The 12,826-nt window shown below is 39.3% G+C and overlaps 1 protein-coding gene across 1 annotated transcript in view; it reads left to right on the forward strand.

Moving 5' to 3' along the window:
- The window catches only part of SIPA1L1 (signal induced proliferation associated 1 like 1), a 409,883-nt gene that overhangs the window by 300,762 nt on the left and 96,295 nt on the right, over nt 1-12,826 (forward strand). The window contains exon 10 of the mRNA XM_004371003.2: nt 8,184-8,358. Coding sequence (XP_004371060.1) covers nt 8,184-8,358 — 175 coding nt within the window. The remainder of the gene's footprint in view (nt 1-8,183; nt 8,359-12,826) is intronic.

Here is a 12,826-nt window from a genome sequence, read left to right on the forward strand (position 1 = left end):
GAATAACCAGAAAAACTGAACAAAATATTTTTTTAAAATAAGTTTGGACTTTTGCTTCCGGAAAAATGGAGTAGACGTATTTTTCTCTGTTCTTCCCACTAAGTACAGCTAAAAAATCTGGACATTATGTATATAAAACAAAAAGTAAAATGATTCTGAAAGGTGGAGAGAAGAAGGCAGACTGGCTAGAGACCTTGGGGTCTGAGTAACAACACTATAGTTTGAGTTCCCTAGGTTTTCTTTTTGCCTCATGTATCCACAGCTGAAGAAGCTGGCAATCTAGATATGCCAACAGGCAGAGACAAAAAAGCCCCAATAAAAGCCTGCTGTCTTTAACCAAAGGACCATAGTAAGGGACAGCCCCAGAAAGACAGAAATTTTTTAAACAGTAAGCTCTCTACCCTGTCCAAACACCATATACACACACAAACAAACATTAGCTTTTGCTAGTGTACTGTCAGAGAAAGCCAAGTGGAGACCCAAGATGTTTACTCACAGGGTGGTAAGGAGAGGCGCCTTTTTCATTCCCTGCTGGGATGACATCAGAGGAGGCCTAGTGGAGAGTTAAGACTTTGAGCACCACCTAGCAGCAACAAAATACACTCACTCTTCACTTATCGACAGGGTTAGGTTCCAAAGAACAGGTCGTAATACTCTCAATTTCCTGCCCCAGCCTCCCCACCTCCTCAAGCCCAACCCTCCCAGGTGGGCAACCCCCGCCAGTCACGGGCTTGCCCTCACTCTGCTTGCTGGAATCTGAATCCATGCTGTGGGCCACTGGCTGGGTATCCTCAGCTCCTCAGCTGCTGAGTCTCCAGCTCGGGCCCCGTAGTGCACTCGGTGCAGGAAGTGGGGCTGGTCTGTGCACTGCAGCCTCAGCCAGGGGGCAGTTCCACATAGGCGAGTGTAGGGCAGAGGATGGGGTGTGCCGGAGAGAGGGTAGGGTGTGCTGGAGAGAGCTGGGAGGAGGGAGGGGAGGCACAAGCCGGGAGGGGCTGGACATCAGGCACCCTGTGGGTTCCAGACTGGGGTTAAATACCCCGAGGGTGGTGCCACTCCTTCCACTCACCCTGGACGAACTGTGTGAGGTGAGGGTGTGTAGATAGGTGAGGATGTTAATGTGCAAAATAGCGGATAGTAGAATTTTTACTATCTTCGAGATAGTCCGTAAGTGAGGAGTAGTAGGTATATGTCTTAGTTATCTAGTGCTGCTATAATAGAAATACCACAAGTGGATGACTTAAACAAACAGAAGTTTATTCTCTCACAGTTCAGGAGGCTAGAAGTCCAAATTCAGGGTGCCACCTCCAGCAGAAGGCTTTCTCTGTTGGCTCTGGGGGAAGGTCCCTGTCATCAGTGTTCCTCGGTCAAGGAAGTTCTCAGCACAGGGACCCCAGGTCCAAAGGACGCGCTGTGCTCCCAGCTCTGCTTTCTTGGTGGTTGGAGGTGCCCCCGTCTCTCAGCTTGCTTCTCTCGTTTATATCTCAAAAGAAATTGGCTCAAGGTACAACCTAATCTTATAGATTGTGTCCTGCCTCATTAAAATAACTGCCTCTAATCCTGCCTCATTAACATCAAAGAGGTAGGATTTACAACACATAGGAAAATCACAGAAGACAGAGTGGTGGACAGTCACACAATGCTGGGAATCACCGCCTAGCCAAGTTGACACACATTTTTGGGGCACACCAGTTCATAACAGTATGTATCCTCCCTTTCTCCTGTGGTGTCAGTGAAAGATACATGAATAGTAGTAATGAGGCACCCATGTCCTGACAGCCAGGGTGGTATCAGTGGAGGTCTAGTAGGGAACTAGAACTACAACCCTTTCCCAGGATAAAAAAGGAGCCCTTGTCCCTAGGGCTCAACAGAGGCCAAGGGGGAACCTGACTTAAAACCCCACCTGGCAGTATTGCCTAAAGTAGCCCCTCTTCCACTACCAGTGTGGAAAACGGTGATTTAAGTAAGATCCAGAGTTTCAGCATAATACGCAAAATGTCCAGATTTAAATTGAAAATGACTAGCCATACCAGCAACCAGGAAAATCTCAACTTGCTTGAGAAAAAACAACGCAGGCCAACCCTGAGATGACACAGATGTTGGAATTATCTGAGAAGGATTTTAAACAGCCATCATTAAAATGCTTTGATGAGCACTTACAAACTTGGTTGTGATAAATTAAAAAAAATGGAAGGTCTCAGCAAAGAAATAGAAGATATAAACAAATAACTGAAAATGTTAGAACTGAAAAATACAATAGCCAAAACCAAAATAAATAACACAATAGATGGGGTCAACAGCAAAAATAAAAGGGATAGAGGAAAAAAATCATTGTACTTGAAGACAGAACAATAGAAATCACCTAGTCTGAACAACAGAGAGTAGACTGGGAAAAAAAAACAAAAAACAAATGACACCTCAGGAACTTGTGGAGGTATAACAACAGATTAAATAATCATGCCTTCAGAGTCCTGGAAGAAAAGGAAAAAGAAGACAGGCCTGAAGAAGTACTCAAAGAAATAATGACTGAAAACTCCCCAAATTTGGCAAAAGAGACAAATCATCAGATTCAAGAAGCTGAGCAAACCTCAAACAAAAAATTCACACCAGCACACCAAAACCAAACCCATTGCTATCAAGTTGATTCCGACTCAGAGGACCCTATAGAATAGAGTAGAATTGCCCCATAGAGTTTCCAAGGAGCAAATGGTGGATTCGAACTGCCGACGTTTTGATTAACAGCCGTATCTCTTAACCACTGTGCCACCAGGGCTCCCACCAACACACATCATAGGAAAATTTCTGAAAACAAAGGACAAAAAATCTTGAAAGAAGTGAAAGAAAAATGGCATCTTGCTTTATATTGACATAAAACAATTTGAATGGACCAGACTTCTCATCAAAAACCACGGAGGCCAGAAGGAAGTGGCACAAAATTTTTTTAGTGCTGGAAGAAAAGAACTGTCAACCCAGAATTCTATATTCAGGGAAATAGTCTTTAGGAGTAAAGGGAACATCAGGACATTCTCAGATGAAGGAAAACTAAAGAAAAAAAAAATTTTTTTTTTAAATTTTTCTTGGCTTATTGCACTAGCTAGCTCCCTAGATGGCAAAAACAGTTAAATACTTGACTACTAACCAAAAGGTTGGCAGTTCAAATGCACCTGGAGGTGTCTCAGAAAACAGGCCTGGCAATCTGCTTTTGAAACGTCGCAGCCTTGAAAATTCGGATTTGATTCCCTGCCAGTGCACTTCACGTGCAGCCACCACCCGTCTGTCAGGGGAGGCTTACAAGTTGCTATGATGTTGAACAGGTTTCAGTAACACTTCCAGACTAAGACGGGGAAGAAAAACCTGGTGTTCTGCTTCTAAAAATCAACCAATAAAAACCCTGTGGATCATGACAGTCAGATCCCATTATACATGGGGTCCCTGTGAATTGGGCTGACTCGATGGCAGCTAACAGTAGCATCTTACCTGTATTCTGTTTATTTTCATAGCTTTGTTTTTTTTGTGTGTGTTGGGGCTGGGGGTCATGCATTTCTCACTTCAAGATGGTTAATTTGTTCTCTTTACATGAGATAGTTTGGATTTTTCTAAATGTATATAATAAGATCAGCGAGAAAGAAAATCAATCATTTAACATGCCTGCAGGTGTGCTGCTCTGCTGAACTCCGTGTTGGTATTTGGTGAACGTGGGATTCTATTATTCCAGCCCTGTAAGTGAAGGCCAAGAACTTCCAGCACCTGCATATTGATATCTACCCCCCTTCCCACTCCAATAGCCTCCTCTCCCCATGTTTATACTCTGAAAGCAATGAAACCAGGTTGTGGGGAAGTAGATGTGTTTGTTTTAAATTAATTATGTATTGGCCTGGATGGGAGCCCTAATGGCGCAGTGGTTAAGAGCTCAGCTGCTAACCAAAAGGTCAGCAGTTCGAATCCACCAGGTGCTCCTTAGAAACCCTCTGGGGGCAGTTCTCCTCTGTCCTGTAGGGTTGCTATGAGTTGGGATCGACTCGACGGCAACAGGCTTGGTTTTTTTTGGTTTGGCCCGGATGAGTGGGCAAGTTGTTTTTCCCTCGGCTTCGCTAATGACTTTGATGAAGTACAATCCTATCGGTGGAGAACTGGTCACATGTGAACTGGTTGGCATGGGCCTCCAGTTCGTAGGATGGACTCTTCATTTGGACAGCGTGCCTGAGAATCACATCTCTACCATGTGTGACAAGTAGTAGAATTTGAAAACAGCCTAACCAAAGAAGCCTTTTCCAGATTTTTGGTTTTACAGCTAAAAATGAATATTGACTATTTTAAATTTCTGGATTAACTAAGACAATATAAAAAGATTTGTATGAACAAGAGAGCTAAGTTGTTTTCATGGCCTGTGCTGCCCTGTGACCTCTGGTTGTGACATCAGGGAAGATGCAAGACCCGATAAGGGCTCTGAGAACTTGGTTCTTCAAATCTGTTGAAGGGCTCTGACTTTGTCATCCATTTTTCTAGAAACTCAAGGCTGTATAAGTAAGATTGCAGTATCTTTTGTTTTTGTTTGTTTTTTGATTTTGTGTTAAAATACCTATTTTATGAGAGGAAGAGCAATTTTATGTACTGTTTGTGCCCACTTCACTTATGGTAAGTGTGAAATACCTTTTGCTTTGTTGAGATTCAAGACCTTCATCTCAAATATAGCCTTTGTCCTGTTCGACTGACCATCATAACTTTTTTTTTTTTAATTGTAGTAAATATATAAGTAGCAAAATATTATTTCATGTATCTTCACATGTATAATTCATAGACATTAATTAGGTCTATCATGTTCAACCATCACCCTTAACTGTTACCAGATTTTCTCCATCACCCCTACAGAAACTCAACATCCCCTCGTAGCTGTTGGTAACACAGATAATTGTTGAGTGCCCCAACATTTCTATCAGTGCTCCATATGAACAGTGTATATGCAGGCATGGAATAATAGCAACGTTATCAGATGATCCAAAGATTATCCAAAGCAAAATCCTAAACCATGGATGAGCCCACCCTGTTCTCAGGATGGCTTTTGGTATCATCTGTTTACTCTGTTTTGCTCATTACGTTATATGCGTATACATCACCATACAGATGTTTGTGTGTGTCTCAAAGAGAAAATGTTGTTTGAAAAAGCACATGACAATAGCAAACCTCCAAATCATAGCTTTAACTCCATTTACATTTGCTCCTTCTCTAGAAATGTTCCTTATTACATTTACATATCTTCTCCTTAACAGCTTCTCATGGGAACATAGTTGCTAACCAAGGATTCTAGGAGCCTGAGTTCAGAGAATGCCACTTACTATGATTTAATTGGAGAATTAATGTATATAGTCATACTGTCACTGTAGAGCAAAGAGCAGGCAACATTTGGCACAGTTTAAACTGGGGGAAATTTGACATTCTAACAAATTTCCTAATCCTCTTAAATTAAGAACATTCCTTTCAGAACCAACAAAACCAGTTCCTTCTCCTATCTGCAGGTGAAATTCATTCCGGTATTAGAAGCCAGTGAAAAGAAGGCAGCATTGTCTCATTGTCCTTGAACTTTGCTTTTCCAGTGGGCTTCCTGACGTTTTGTTACTTATCTGCTGTCTGCAATGAACTTTTTTTACGTAAATGAATCCCTTTGAATGTTGCACAGTGAAATCTTAGGCCTTTATCTAAAAAGCTTTTAAAAGCCATCCACAAATCCAGTTTTACTAGGATGCTTTCTGTTGAACAGGGTGACTTTTGTTTAACATTTGTTGCATGTGAAGGCTGATCTGGGAAGCACAGGGCCAGACAACAAATAACTCAAAGCTCCTTCGTTTCTCCAGATTGCTTTATCTCTTTGATGGCCTTCCCTGCAGGAAGAGAATACGGTAACTGTCAGCCCTGGGATCTGGCTGTATTAAGGACTTCTTTTCTAATAGACATAGAGCCTACCACTACTTTTCTATTCGGTGAGACCTAATATAGTAGACAGATCAATTCCTAAAGCTAAGATGAAATCTCTACCTGTGGGAGCTCCTCCTGAAAGCTACATTCAGACATTAAGTAGGCCAGCTGGGAAAGGGGTTAAATGTCATCTGTGTGAAGTAGGTTTAACGTTGATTTTTTTTTTTCCTAAGTGTGGTATACAAAAATAAACTAAGTCTCAAATGTGTTTATGCTGTTAATTAAAATGAAACCAACAACAATATAAAATTGTATGCTATTTTAAAAATATTCCAATATCTGTGTGTCCAGTTATTTGCAAGTTTCAGACTTAGAACTTTACCTTCCACTCATGAGTATAGGCAGTGAAGGTCAGTTGCCATTGAGTCAACTCTGACTCATGGCGACCCCATGTGTATCAGAGTAGAACTGTGCTCCATAGGGTTTTTGGAAGTAGATCACCAGGACTTTTTTCTCAGGTGCCTCTGGGTGGACTCAGACCTCCAACCTTTAGGTTACCATCAAGTGCCTTAACGGTTTAAGATAGAGTCAATTGTATGCAATTACAGGAGAAGTTCAGGGAGCTCTCATGTCTATGAGTCATGTCAAGGCTATTGAGCTTCCTTGTCAGTTAAACAGGGTGCAGTGTAGGAGGGAAAAGCAAGCAAGGGTCTCTTCCCCTATGACATTTTCTGTGTTATCACTATTGCGAACCTTTTTGTTTGAAAAACTGAAAAAGGCAGTTTAGTGTACAGTCCCTATGTAAAACAGCAGGGACTGGATGTGTTTCAGAATTCAGAAGTTTTCAGATTTAAAAAATGTACTATAACACACATACCATATAGTAATATTCCCAGTGGGATTTGGGACAACATCCTGCAGTGAAACACATTAATGTTTCTGTAGAAAAAAGTATGAATATTCAACGCAAGGAAGAATAAATAAAAAGTATCATCAGCCTCATCACATTTTGCTGCCAACTGTGTTTGCTTAACTTTTGGTTTTCACTTTTCAACTTTAGAATTACAAATAAGGGGTTGTAGAGATGTTTTGTAGGAATAGAAACAGGGCAAGACAGGGCTGATTGAGTCCCGGTTATATTTAATAGTGCTGAATCACAGGGCTAACAATACACGATCTTGTGTCCGTCCCTACTGGGCTAGTTACCTTCTGTTCTATTCTTTTTTCTTATCTGTAAAACAGGGTAATATTTGCCTTATGGGCTTTTGTGAGGATTAGATGTATGATAATATATGTTAAACACCAAACATAGCCATTGACGTATAGTAGGTGCTCAATAGATGTTAGCTGTTGAAATTCCGCCTCCTCCCTTCCTTCTTTCCTTTTGTTAGACGAAAATTTCATGATGTAGTGGTTGCAGTTCCATCTTGCAAATATGATTTTGTGGTATTGATTTACACTGATTGCACTGAAGAATTAAGTCTAAAGCTTTATGTTGAAAACTCATATCTTGTTAGCAGAATCATGAGGCTTTCGGTGATGAATAAATATTTTCCTTAATGCTGTGTTATATTTAGATCTCTTGAATGCTTCTTTTTAACTATACATGGGGAAAGAATATCTGCAACTAGATGATTTGCCATTCCAAAGCCCTATTTAAAGTATCCACACAATCCACTTTAGGGAAATCCTATTTGAAGAAGTTTTTGTCACTACATTGTTGGTGATGTGAGTGCTCTAACAAAGATATAATCAAGATTTATAATTTAGTATTTTGGAAAACTGTCATTGGTAGATAAGTCTTTCCCAATTTTTCCAAAAAATTTTGCAAGAACATTAATGACCTTATTTTAAAGTATGTTTTGCAAAGTGGACGTCTGCTTTTAAATTTGTAAAGGTCCTTCTTTTTTGAAAGGGGAAGAGCATTGAAAAAGAATTGCCTTTTATTGTGAGACTGTTTTGTATAGCCTCATTTGTACTTTGTAATCCATTAAGAAAAATTACCTAAAGTGTCAACATCTAACATACAGGCAATTTTAATTTAAAAAAAAAAATTTTTTTTTTTTCCTTTTAATTCATGACAATTATAGATGTTTGCTCCATTGTCTTTTTTGGTTGAGTGACAGAAGGATTGAAACAAGAATTTCAAGGGAAGAAAGATGTACCCATTGTTAGTTATTTACTGGGCGTGTGCCCTACCATACTTGGTAGCTTTTAAGTGGTGCCCAGTGGATCTGTCTATATTTATATGCCTTGTATTGCCTATTTCACAGCTGAACTATCAGCAGAAGGTAGGCATCATGTACTGCAAAGCTGGACAGAGCACCGAAGAAGAGATGTACAACAATGAATCAGCCAGCCCAGCCTTTGAGGAATTCCTTCAGCTATTGGGAGAACGTGTTCGGCTCAAAGGATTTGAGAAATACCGTGCACAGCTTGACACCAAAAGTAAGAAATACATATACCCTCCTATAGGCTTATTTTCCTCCTGCTGTGTTGATGTGCATCTGCTAAATTACCCGTAAAACAACATTGCCATTTATTACCGAAAAATGCTGGTAACTGGGGAGAGGAAGCCAGAGAGGGAGAATGTGGCACAAGAACAATTGAAGATCATAATCAAAGTTGCTAGGATTGGACAGTAGAAAAATAATGTTATCAGAGGTGTGACTGGAATAGAGCCATGACAGCAAATCATGCAGAATTGCTCCTAGATAGTAGAGTCTAAATTTCATTGTACTTAGCTAAATGTTGGGGTGATTGCAAACTCCAGAAGCTTGTAAACTACCTGGTCATAAGCTCTAGAATATTTGACTTTTGCTAATTTATTTCATAATCCTCATACTTATCTATACAGTCAGCCTTTGCATGGTTTTCTTATTTATTTTGCATTCTTTCAATTTAGGGTTTTTTTTGGTTTGTTTTCTATCATTGTCCAAGGTCTACCCTTAATCTCTAAGAAAATAGGCTTTTTAGCTATAATATTAGTTTGACTCATAAAATGTGTTGATTAAAAGCACAATAATGAAGCAGTCTGTTTAGTTGTGGTGCATGAACATACAGGGTTGTCCATTCCATTCCCTAAGTCGTTAATAAAATAGTTAAGTACTCAAGTATCTATTTTGATTAGAGTATGTTGACTTCTGCTGTGTGACTGTCTGGAGGCAGTTTTAAATTTGATCTCAAAATTCACCCATAGACACCTGTGACCTGTTTTTTTGTTTTGTTTTTTTTTGTCTTTTTTGTTTGTTTTTTGAGAAGGTCTTTGGATTAGCACATCTGTATCGCAGTCTACAGTAATCTCTCTAATTTTCTGTACAGGAAATTAAATAAGGAATTGAGTCATGAAAACAGAAAAGCATTCATAAACTCCACTGCAGGGAAGAATTTCCTGTTGCTATGGTTTTGCTGTTGCCAACTTGGAAACGACATGCAGGAGAGACTATTAAAACCCATAAATAGCCTAGCATCTTAAATATTATTTTAACATTCTGTATTCTTGCAGCCGCATCAAATGTTAATTCTCAATATGCCCTTAAACTCTCTTTTTTTCCAGATGTTCTGATATTCCTCCTGTGAATTAACTCATGTTGTCCAATTTGTTGTGTTATATAGATTGTCATCACCACAAAGGACTATTAAAAGGGTCTGGAAAGAGAATGTAATAAGCACCTTGATTCTATAAATGAATGGTCAGATTGGGAGTTGATAAGGTTGTGTATTATTTGTGTATTTACACATTCACAGCCTCCTCTTAATGATGAAGCAAAATGTGAGAAATGTTTAGCAAGGCCATAGTTAACCAATGCAGCATCAAGTAAGACAGTGGAATAAGCAAAATAAGCACTTCTGTGCACATTTTGCCCCATTATCCCAGCAACTGCAAAGGCTAGAGGGGGATGAGCCTGGATTAGCAAACTGCCTCTAACTGCAGTTTCAAAATTATGCAGTGCATTCAGCCAGGAAGGATTCCTTTTCACTGAACCTCTCTCCTTTGAGGCTCTTTGAAACCTTTCTGAGGCATGTCTTCTCAGAAAGATTCAGTTTCTTCTCTCTCCTTTCAGAGTGTCAAGTTTTCTTAGGTGAATGAAACGTAGGAAGGTGTTTCTACTCTAAAGCCCTGAGAAAAACAGTAGGCAAAAGTATCTCTCTTACCCCATAAATTAGAGGGGTCATTAGCCTTGTCATTTAAACAAGTATGAAATCCTAACAGGCCACCAAAGTAGGTAAGGAACATCTTCTTCACACCCCAGCAACCTCTTACTGGCCATGGAACACCCAGAAATGAGATCTTCCTCTGTGTACTGTGAGATAATCTCATCACATTACATCCAACTTTATGTTGTGTCAAGAAACACTTTCTTTCAATATAATCCTTAAAAAAAGAAAATGCTTTCCAGAACAAGTGTTCCCAAAGGGTCATTCCCTCTAAATGTGACACTGTGTATGTTACTTGGATCTGTGGAGTTGTAATTTTCATCAAATTAAAATATTACTTGCCGTTATTTCTTCCCTTATTTTTTCTGAACCCCTTCCCCTTTTCCTTCTGAGTCTCCAGTTACACTAATGTAGCTCAGATTAATGGGGTTCTATTGTTTTATTTTCAACCATCTTTCTTGCTGTGCTTCAGTTTGGATAATTTGTATTAATAGGTTTTCAGGTTCACTGCGGGTTTTTTTTTCTTCTTCCATAGTGTCTTAATCAGCTGTTAATCCAATCCAATGAAACTTTCATGTCAGATATTGTGATTTTCAGAGTGAGAAGATGCATTTGGTTTCTCTCTCTCTCTCTTTTTTGTCTTCCATTCTCTCCTCATTAGGTTCATATTATCCTTTAAATCCTTGAATGTATTTAATAGTAGCTTTTTTTAAAAGTCTTTATCTGCTTATTCCATCATTTATGTCATTTGGGTTTCCTTTTAACTGATTTATCTTCTGCTTTTGGGTTACATTTTATTGCTTCTTCACATGTCTGGTTATTTTTGATTGGATATTGGACATTGTGAGTATTTCATTGTTGAGCATCTGGCTTTTGTTGTCTTCTTCAAAGAGTGTTGAGTTCTATTTTGGCAGGCAGTCAAGTTAGGTACCGAACAGATTGATCCTTAATGAGTCTCATTTTCTAAGCTTTATTAAGGCATGCCTGGAATAACCTTTGCTCTCTTGGTAATTTAGTGCTACTACAAAGACATGACTTTTTTTGCATCTGAATGCCTGCATATTCAGTAAAGTTTCTCTACTCTGGCTGGTCAGACTCAAATGTTTTCTAACCCTGTGTGAGCTGTGAAAATTGTTTTAGCTTACAATTCCCTGGTAATTATTCTTTCCCTAATAGTTTTCTTGGCTTGGCTTTTGGGATCTCACTCTAAGAGTGTGTGGGTTAGTATTCGGCCCAAGACTCAAAGGGACCTCACTGCAGGTTTTTGAATCTCTTTTGCTCTCTAGTTTTCTCTTCCTTTGTACTCTGCAGAGCAAATATCACCTACTTCAGCCTTCGTGACCTCCTGCCTTTCTTGGTGAGACTACCTGCTCTTGCTGGCTTCCGCTTTCCTGTGCCATTATCCCAAAAGTGCATCCAGGCAGAAAACATGGTTGGTCATATGGCTGTACCTTGTTTGAGTTCTTTTTCTCAGGGATCAGTGTCATATGCTATCGTTATATAGATTGTGTTATAAAAAGGTGTCTGAAAACAGTTGTTTCAGATATTTTGTCAAGTTTTCTAGTTGTTTACCATAGAAGCACAAGTCCTGTACCAAGTATTCTGTTATGGCCAGAAGTGGAAGTTCTAGGCAATTTTCATGTATGACATCTCATGTAATATCCACAAACCCTGCTAGGTACCAGTTATCCCTGTTTTACAGAATTGGCTCTTTTAGATTAATTAACATACCCAAGATTATACAGCTAGTAAACATTAGGGAGATAGAACAGATACCAGTGGTATTGTTAATGAAGTGTTCAGAGAAAGCATAAATGCACAGTGGAGCTCCAGGCTTCACCTTTGAGCCATACCTTCACCTCTCTCAAGCCCTTGGGGTAAAAATACCAAACCCTCTCATGAGACAGCCCTATTGTCATGTATTATGATTATATTCAGAATCTTAGTACTTTGGTAAGGGAGGGAATGGCTCAGGGAGGGAAGGATTGGTGGAACTATGGAACCATTTCTCTTTTTCCCAATTTACTGTACAAAGTCCATTTTCCTGTCTCAGAAATAAGAACTTCTAGCAGACAAACTACAGATGTGTCTTGAGTTGGAATAATTCTGTCACGAAGAAATTTTCAGTAGTGGGTTTTTTTTTCTCCTTTTTTGCTTCTGTATTTGGATGGCACAACCTCAAGATAATTACCATCCCCTCAACTACAGTAAACACAGAAATAAAATTCCCACCCAGCAGTTTTGTTATTTGAAAGCTAGAGACCACCCTCATCTTAGGCTATGTACATGAATTATTATTTGGGGAATTATTTCCTTACTGAGACTTGTTTGTCAAGTCAGCGCATAGGAGACTTAGAAGCTCTTTGTGAAGCAATTCCCTCAAAGCCCTGCCTTCATTAACTTGTTGTAATATTAGTGAATGCTCATTGCTTTCCCCATTTTTCATCAGTGCTGTAAAAGTAATTGAGATTTAGTCTTAGAAGAGATGTAAGACTTTTCATAAAGAAAATAAATCTTTCTTTATTTGGAATGTTTAAACTTTGATGGGTGAAAGGATAAACAAAGATAGCATTGTTCGAATGCTTTGCATATGCAAAGCGCTATTTGGAGTTCTAGAGACTGTGAATGAAGAAATGGATTCTGTTTTTATTTTCTTAACTTCGAACTGTGTTGTAGTGGAAAGTTTTACCTTTTGAGCATCCCTGAGATGCAGTTGGCAAAGAAATCAATGTATATAAAAACCCTGTTCAAGGGAACT

This window comes from Trichechus manatus, unplaced genomic scaffold (genome assembly GCF_000243295.1).
Source record: "Trichechus manatus latirostris isolate Lorelei unplaced genomic scaffold, TriManLat1.0 scaffold00010, whole genome shotgun sequence".
NCBI lineage: Eukaryota > Metazoa > Chordata > Mammalia > Sirenia > Trichechidae > Trichechus > Trichechus manatus.